Source organism: Pleuronectes platessa, chromosome 5, assembly GCF_947347685.1.
Source record: "Pleuronectes platessa chromosome 5, fPlePla1.1, whole genome shotgun sequence".
NCBI classification, from domain to species: domain Eukaryota; kingdom Metazoa; phylum Chordata; class Actinopteri; order Pleuronectiformes; family Pleuronectidae; genus Pleuronectes; species Pleuronectes platessa.
Window position 1 is genome coordinate 17,796,089 of NC_070630.1, and position 8,262 is coordinate 17,804,350.

General features: G+C 40.8%; 1 protein-coding gene across 4 annotated transcripts; it reads right to left on the reverse strand.

Moving 5' to 3' along the window:
- Positions 1-579: 579 nt before the first annotated feature.
- On the reverse strand, positions 580-7,567 carry yif1b (Yip1 interacting factor homolog B (S. cerevisiae)). 4 transcript variants are annotated; one of them, XM_053423570.1, is made up of 8 exons: positions 7,426-7,567; positions 5,665-5,761; positions 4,305-4,434; positions 4,077-4,181; positions 3,252-3,388; positions 2,991-3,146; positions 2,695-2,788; positions 580-1,776 (listed from the first exon to the last, which is right to left on the reverse strand). In XM_053423570.1, the coding sequence occupies exons 1-8, from the start codon at positions 7,460-7,462 to the stop codon at positions 1,621-1,623; spliced, it is 912 nt and encodes a 303-aa protein (XP_053279545.1). In that variant the 5' UTR covers positions 7,463-7,567; the 3' UTR covers positions 580-1,620. The 4 variants fall into 4 exon arrangements, with proteins under 4 accessions (XP_053279545.1, XP_053279544.1, XP_053279543.1 ...); XM_053423569.1 differs by having other exon boundaries at positions 4,305-4,437; XM_053423568.1 differs by having other exon boundaries at positions 7,417-7,567.
- Between the last annotated feature and the right edge of the window lie 695 nt (positions 7,568-8,262).

Below are 8,262 nucleotides of genomic sequence, written 5' to 3' on the forward strand. Positions count from 1 at the left end.
CTGAACCTGAAAGAAAGGTCTCAGTCTACTTCATTGCTCATTCGATTCTTCGTTTAAAAACACATGGTTTTCCAAACATCTGTGTAATCTGCAATGGAAAAAGCAAACGCTCTCGATCTCGTCTCACTGACGGTACGAGAAGGAGAATGTGACGTCTGTGTTTTTTTACTTTACCCCTGCAACTGCCGACAGATCACGTCAAAGTCTAATGCACCTAATGAAAGGGTCTACTGGCATTTCCGATGTATAATGTGAACAGGAGGCAACTGTGACCATGAGTTATCAGCACCAAATTTGAATCAGTTCATCCTTGAGTCCAACCGAACCTTTCTACTCAATTTGAAGAAATTCCCTGAAGATGTTCTGCTGAATGCAAAGGACCAGACAGTATTTTATAACGTGACAGTGACATTTGACCCTCAAACACCAAACTTATCGGTTGGTAGGTAGGTAGAAATTCACTCATGGTATAGTAAAAATCATATTCCCGAGCCTGGGAGGGACAACCTGAAAACACATATAGAATTACTCTGAACGAGAAGCTGCAACTTCACGATTCAACTTATATGAACACTTAAGACATTTTGAATTATTTTATTGACACCTCAGTTGACGGAGAATCATTTTAGCATTACCCATTGTTTTCATGTTTCATTTGATTCCTGACAGAACTGAAGTGAATGTAAATCCCACCCTGTTTGATTTAACACTGGCTACATAAATTAAAGCAGAGACATTTCATAGTGACACCAGCACATTAAAAATGCATTTCTGACGTTAAAATGTTTCAAGTATTATAAGCAGAGCAAAACAACTTTTCACAGAACACCTCATCTCTTCCTTTTCTTTATTCCATCTTACTTCCAATGTGAAATGACTTACTCTGCTATTTATAAGGATATCAAAAGAAATCATCTCATTGTGACGTGTACACATTAATGTCACTATGGCTCTTGATATTTCTATTCAGGGAGCAAAGCTTACACATGTATCAAAGCACATTCAAAAACAGATAAAACAGGAGGTGACACTGAGATAATTCTGGTTCCCAAACTAACATTGGTATAGAGATGATCTGAAGTTGAGCTTGTTGTTTACATTTAAATGGACGGTGTGTGAGAGGTCCGTGTGCTTTTCTTTCTGTCGGCTCAGAAACGTCACTGGTGAGATTTCAGACCAGAGCAATCAGCAGTAATACTCTTTCTATACACAAACATACGTACTTAAATATTCCTAAAAAACATTAACAAATAATTACAAGGTGTAGAAAAACAACTTAAAGCCACTTGCTCTTGCTACAAAATGCTTCAAAGACGTTACATCGAAAAAAGACAAGATAAAGATGCAATAGTAAAGACATGAGGCTGTGCTGTGAGAGAAGAGGCATTAGAGCCTCACATCGTCTACGAATCGTCTTGTAGCACGAGTTCTGCTCCGTGCTCACATCGGGTGAGTCTTTGTGTGAAGTGACTGGATATCAAGAGAACTGTTGGGTGTCTCATCCGAGTCGAGCTTCTTCGAGCCGTGCGTTGTGTTTTTTGTTTTTTCTTCTTCTATTTAAGGGTGAGGTGGCATTTGGTTGGCCAAGTTCATCTCCTGCACAAGTGTGTGTTCCAGCTTTTATCTGACGAGGTGGTAGGTGAGCCAGTACATGAAGATGGGCTGCGCAGCTGCTATAGACATGGTGAGGTACATCCTCAGCTGATTCCGGGCTCCTCTCACCAGCCTACCTTCTGCCGCCGCCTCGGATAGCAGCTTCAGACGCAGTGTGCGGATCTGTGGAGAGAAGGTGTCCAAGTTTTGAAAAGAGACCAAGTGAAGTGAAAAGAAAGATGTGTGAAAACAAAACAGTTCAATAAGGTTCAGAAGAGTTGATGAGAGTCTGTGGTAACAATGACTGTGTGTCTAGCATTTTTCGTTGTCTTTTTGATACCTGTGTGCAGTTACAGTGAAGTAGTACTACCTCCGCAAAGGAGGTTATTTTATATATGATAGTCAGCAGGATTAAGAAAAAAATTATCGTTAGATTAATCTATAAAAACAACAAAATTACTACACATACATGCAGCCCTAATCTCTTCAAAAAATATCTGCAGTAGAGTGACACGACATGAGTCAAAATATTTATGGGACTGATACTTTTGAGTGTGTGCAATTTGAAAATAGTTGATTAAATTTCATTGTAAACGCTCTACTGCGTGCTACCCTACTTTATTAGCCTATAGATGTGCGGTAGACAGAAAGCCTCTGTGATTAGAGGTTAAAGATTATTAATGAGCGCTTGCAGGAAAAACATTCAATATTTCAACAAGGAAACATTCGTTCCAGCCTATCTAATCATCTACAGTGCCAAGGCATCTCACTCTAACAGCAGGAATCTAATAATAAGGCTGAGGGTGCCTGTGTGGACTTAAATTACTGGTTTAGAAAAGAGTGCATTATTTTTACATGCATACACTCCTCAGTGAGATTACATGCGTTTATATTTGCTAAAGCTGTCAAATGAGTCTCGAGCACATTTACATCAAAAAGTTAAATAATGTCTTCAAGCAAGAAAATGAGCAAACGTCAACCATCATGATCAGTCTGTATTGTAACCATGTGTTTACTAAATGTAGCTGAACAAGCGTCCTCATTTATTTGTAAACAGGAATTCTGTCAGTGAAGATCAACATTTAAAGCTCATACACTCACCATGAAGACAAAGATGGCAGCACAGCACCACAGTAGAGAGAGATAATACGCTGGCTTCCCAAACAACAGGCCTGCTACTACCCCTACGATCATCCTGAAGAGAAAAACAAATATCAGAGAAGGTTAATGTATCACACTCAGACAGCCTTAGTGTTTTTAACTGAGAGAATTTCAAAAAGCTGAAATGAATTATTTCCTTAGTATCACTTAAATCAAATCATTAAATGCAAATAATACAAACACAGAGAGACCCTGATGAAAATGTAAACATAAAAACAGAGGGATGATGTCCATACCCAACATATTTGTAGCCAGAAAAAGCCAGCAGGTCTATGGTTGTGAGGTCTGTGTTTACGGTCACAAGGTAGAGGGACAGCAAGACTGCCAGCACCTCCATGACCAACCACACAAACGCTGAGCTGGCCTGAACTCCCAGCAGCTCCGGGGAAAACCTGAGGTGTGCAGGAATAACAGCAAATCAGAGCAGAGCTCAAGAATCAAATGATCATAATGCATTCACAACAGTGACAGTCGTGATGGATGCATTGTGTGCGTACTTGTTCTGTGTGCCGAGGGCCAGCCCGGCCACCAGGACGTATGTGATGAAGCCCATGGCAGGAATGTAAAGGTCAGGAGCGTTCACATCAAAGCGAGGAGCCACTGGAGTGTCCTGCTGGTAGCTCACCTCCCAGTTCTATAACACATGTGATCACACACACGTTAGACTCTATAGTGAAAGCAGGTCCCAGATAAAAGGCCTGTTTATTTTACCCGCAGCTTAACTTTCAATGTAGTAACTTAATAACTTGTATAGAACTTTTCCATTCAAGTAAAGTGCTTTACAACAAACAATATAAAAGTCACAAACAATCAGAGTAAAACAATTATAAAGATAAAAATAGTAAAAGTCATAGACATCATACGATAAAAGCTTTTTTATAGATGTGTCTTATGAAGAGAGAAACTCTTAGTTGATGTCTGCCCCCCGAGTCTCCTCGTTAGAAGAATCTCTCAACTAAATGTCTCTGGTTTATGTTGGGACATCTATCTCTAGGCTAAGAAGCAACATCTGGTACACTTGTCCGTCTTTGCAGCTCACTGAGCTTTCTACATTTTTATGCCTATTAAAACTTGTTATTTTTGGGTAGTTTTCCTCACTCCTGTCAAGTGTTAAGGTCAAAGGATTTCACACCTTGTTAAGATCTGAGGCAATTGTGATATGTGAATATGGGCTATGCAGATACAATTTGATTGACTGGTAAATTAAAAAGCTAATATACTGTATACTTTACATTGTGGTTCACTTTTTCCCCAGATTTAACATTCAATGTAAATGATCAACTACCTCTGCAAAGACATTTAGCACGTATAAGCAGACTTACCTCGTGCATGTAAGGGAAAACTAGAAGGCCCAGCTTCTTCCCTACGTACACTGTGTCCACAGCAAAGTAGTATTTCAGCTTAGAAATTGGAATGAACCTGTCCAGCTGAAACAAGCAAGCACACAGACGGAAACATGTGAATTATTCATCCAAATGTGAATATGCTACTATTCAAGACGTCTATTAAAATACTTTTTGTAACGAAAAACAATTGCAGGCCACTCTTACATTCTTATCCACCATTTCCCTCCCTTGGGATGCCAACGAGCTGCCGTACGCCATGGCCAGGTTAGACATGGGGTCTGACAGGAGGGTCTGGCCTGGGAATCCTTCTGCTTGCGGCCCAGCGTGCTGATTCCTGCCAACATGTAAAGAAAAAGCTTCAGCTGAAAAAACATGGTGACTGTTTAGCTGAAATGTATCCAGGGGAGAATCACTAAAAGCTGAAGAAACAGACGAAAATAATTGTTTGTTTTCGCAATATCTTTTAAAGGAGTTTAAAGTTTCTTGAGCTGGACACTATTTGATCGATTAACAAAAGTATCAGATGACAAGCTGGAACGCAGGCTTGAAGGTGAAGACCAATGCACGTCTACAGTCTGGGACTCTAACCTCAACCCGCCGTTGAGAAGGGGGGGGCAGGATACCGGAGAACTACAGCCGCTCAACACTGTGATCCAGTGAACCAGGTGGCTGGCGACACTGGTGAGTGTAAAGATTCTCGACACCAAAAGTGTGTGTTGGGACAGACGTGTCAACAGGGCAGGTTTTGGGTACCCTATAGAATCTATGAAGCTTCGGTAAGATTCTTGCATCATGTTTATTTTAAATAGAGTGTATAACTGATAAGTGTAACGAGGGCGGTTAGACGCTGGGTTAAAAATGTACATTATAAATACAATGTATATTTACAGTATGTCCTTTACAAAAATACAAACTTTCTACAACTACAGGATCAATACGGAGTGAATCATCGTCCTTGACATTGAGCTTCTCTTGTAAATGTTTATTTTTGTATCAACAGTTCTTGACTAAACCGCTTTGAGACAAACTCTGGAGGACGTCCGCAAAATGGCGTCTGAACTTCCTCCGGAGTTTGCCTTTCATACATGAACAACGCAGCCGGAGAGTCTCTGCTCAGACGCATTTACAAGAACAAAAGAGGCTCCAGAGATTTCTGGTGAGGGCTGGCGCAGAGGTAGGACTCAACATATTAATTCTGCTGCAGGGATCATGCATTTTTGGCATGGGCCATTTTCACCGATAACTCTCTATAATTAGTCTGTATCTCCTAAATGTGTGGCACCGCTTTTTCATCCTGAGATATTTGTATTATTTTTTCACTCGCTGGTCCGCAGTGAATCCTGCGGAGGATCCTCCTGCTACATTCTCACTGGGGCTCTTCGGACATTATTAAGTCCGCGGAGCTTTACTAGGGGACTGGCCAGGGAAACTTTGGAGAAAGTACAGAGCCTCCCACTCGAACCTTTGCCATCTCACATACAGCCCATCTGGAGTAGGTCAGACGATTATCTGGAGTTCAGTGCATGTGTAAATTCAGTGATTTCACATCTGGCAGGCCTCTCACCTGTAGCCGCTCTGTGGTCCGAGCCCAGCTCCACTTGTATCCTCAAACATACCATCTGACCCATCTCCGGCGCTGTTCCTTAGACGCATATTAGGCTCTGGATGACATGAGAGAAAGGAAAGAGACATGTCAAACAAAGGTGCAGATCTTTACCTCTTGAATAATTTTTTACATTTTTGGCGTGCAGAGAGAGAAGGGTGTAGGGGGCAGGCAGAGGCAGGATTAAAAAAATCTAATTCTGAATCAGCAAGCATCCCTTTCCATTTTCTGTCGTTTTTTGTGGCAAATAAAAATCTGTTGATAGAAGCCTTTCACTCAGTATCAGCCATCGTCAACATGTTCCTCTAACAGAAAAATCAATGCAGAAAATGTGCAGCTATCTTTATTTTCTTGATTTATTTTGTTATATTATAATTATATATGTTGAAATTTCTCACATCTGTATTTTTTCTGTTATATAAAAAGTACCCATGTCATAAAGCTTATATAGCATACAGCAACTTTGGCAAAATGTAAAATCGATCGTTTTATGATAAATAAATAATTCTGTTGTGCAACGCTCTGCAGGAGAAGAGCTTCAAACTCTGTTCCCTGAGGGAGAAGATCACTTCATCACACTTATCACAAGGGCAGATTACATCATCCTCAAGAGGCATGGACTCTTTTAGATAGGAAAATATCACCCTGGAACATCCTACTCCATCATGAAAAGCATGAAAACATCACAAGTAATTAGGTTGGCAGAGTCAGTGGCGTCTTTCAAGTCCCTTTTAAAACGCACTTCTAACGAACAGTGTTTCCGGATTTTATGCTGTCTTAGTTTATTTTAATTATTTGACGTGTAGTTGTTGAAGCACCTTAGAACGTCCTTCCACCAGTGGGTCACTCCGGATCATATCTAAATTGTTTGTTGTTTTTTACTAAAAATAAAAGGCCAAAATCAACTTCAACCAAAATACATTTTAGATTTTATCTGGACTGTTTATTTATGTCATTTGTGCCCTTAAATGGATGTGCTTTGGTGTGAAGCACCTAGAAACAGTGTTTTGAGAAGTGCTGCATAACAACTACTTACTGTTAATAATATTATTATTAAGTGTGTGATGTTTAGGTGATGACGAGCCAGACTGACTGTGGACAAGTAATATTCTGAACCACATGTAATCCTCTGATTGTTTACAAACTTGTCAGATGAATGTAATGGACGCACTTAACCTTTAATCTAACGTATTATTAGAGTTTAACCTCATTCCTGACTTTGAATCTCATCACACACAGCTCTTCTTATGGGTTTATATAAAAAACAGTTGATAATGACGGAGCTTTACTCAAACCTCAGACTGAGGCTTGTAAACAGGAGCTAGCACGAGTAAACAACTAGCTTAACTTTACACTAGAGCTCGAGGTGGTTTTTAACTTTGTCCCACAAGTGGAACATCGACACAGGGGAACACATCGTTCAAAGTACGTGAAGCTGCCGTTATACAGCCAGCCCGTGGAACGTTATGTGCGTTAGCTCGGTAGTTAGCATTGTTACTTTAGCTCAGAGTGGATTAATCTCAAAGGAAGCTAACGCTGTCACTTTAGTTTTTATCTGCGTATATGGTCTTCAATGAAGCTTGTGTTATTTCGAGTTGATTTACAGTTAGCGGCTAAAAGCAGCGCGCTAACGTGACGTTTCCCTGGCTTTAACCGCAGCAGCCTCAAAGTGCGCACACAGGGAAATCTGACTCGATCCACGGACTCACGTACGTAACTTACGCTGTCTGAAGCTGGGCTGAGCTGCAGTGGGATCCATCAGAACTGAGGCGGTGTTAGCTAGTGATGTGTCCTTCTGTGTGTCGAGTGATCCAGGACGAGGTTTGTCAGGAGCGTACCAAGGCTTGTGTTGATGACGTATGTGGTGACGTTCAACGCCTCGCGAGCCGGCCGTACCACGTGATTAAGTCCGGATATGGTTCTCTGGTTTGGCGTACGAATCGAAACCCAGGCTCAGCACTGTGGAAAAGTTGTAATTTTTTAATAAAAATGAATAAAATGATGTCCATATTTTACGTGTTAAATGTTGTCCCCAGTAACACAAGCACATTCCCATCACAACCCTCTGCTCAATTTATTTCCACTTCGCCATTGTTTAATAAAGCCAGACATCATATTAATGAGTTCATAATTTATGGATTTGCATCAAAAACATCATTCATTCATTTATTCAATTCAAAGCTTCACAAACCAAAGCCACGGTGTCATTATAATCACTCTGCCTGTTTGATATTTATTGTCCACTTGATGGCGCAGTAGAGCAAATTAAGCTCCATGAAGCTTCGGACCATGAGTGAACCAATGGATGGAAAGCTTCAACACTTCATGAAGCTTCATCTTGCCATCACTACCACCGACACGAAATGTCATTTATAACATTTACACGGAAGGGGAGGTTTTCTTCTTCTTCTTCTCTCAGGGCTCAGGAGTAGTTTGTCGTCTCAGTGCTGCCCCCTCCGGACTCACGCTCCCTCAATCCTCCACATTCTCCACACGTGACTTCTTGGATCAAAAACGTAACTCCCATGTGAATATCGATACTTTTTGTAATTCCAATAT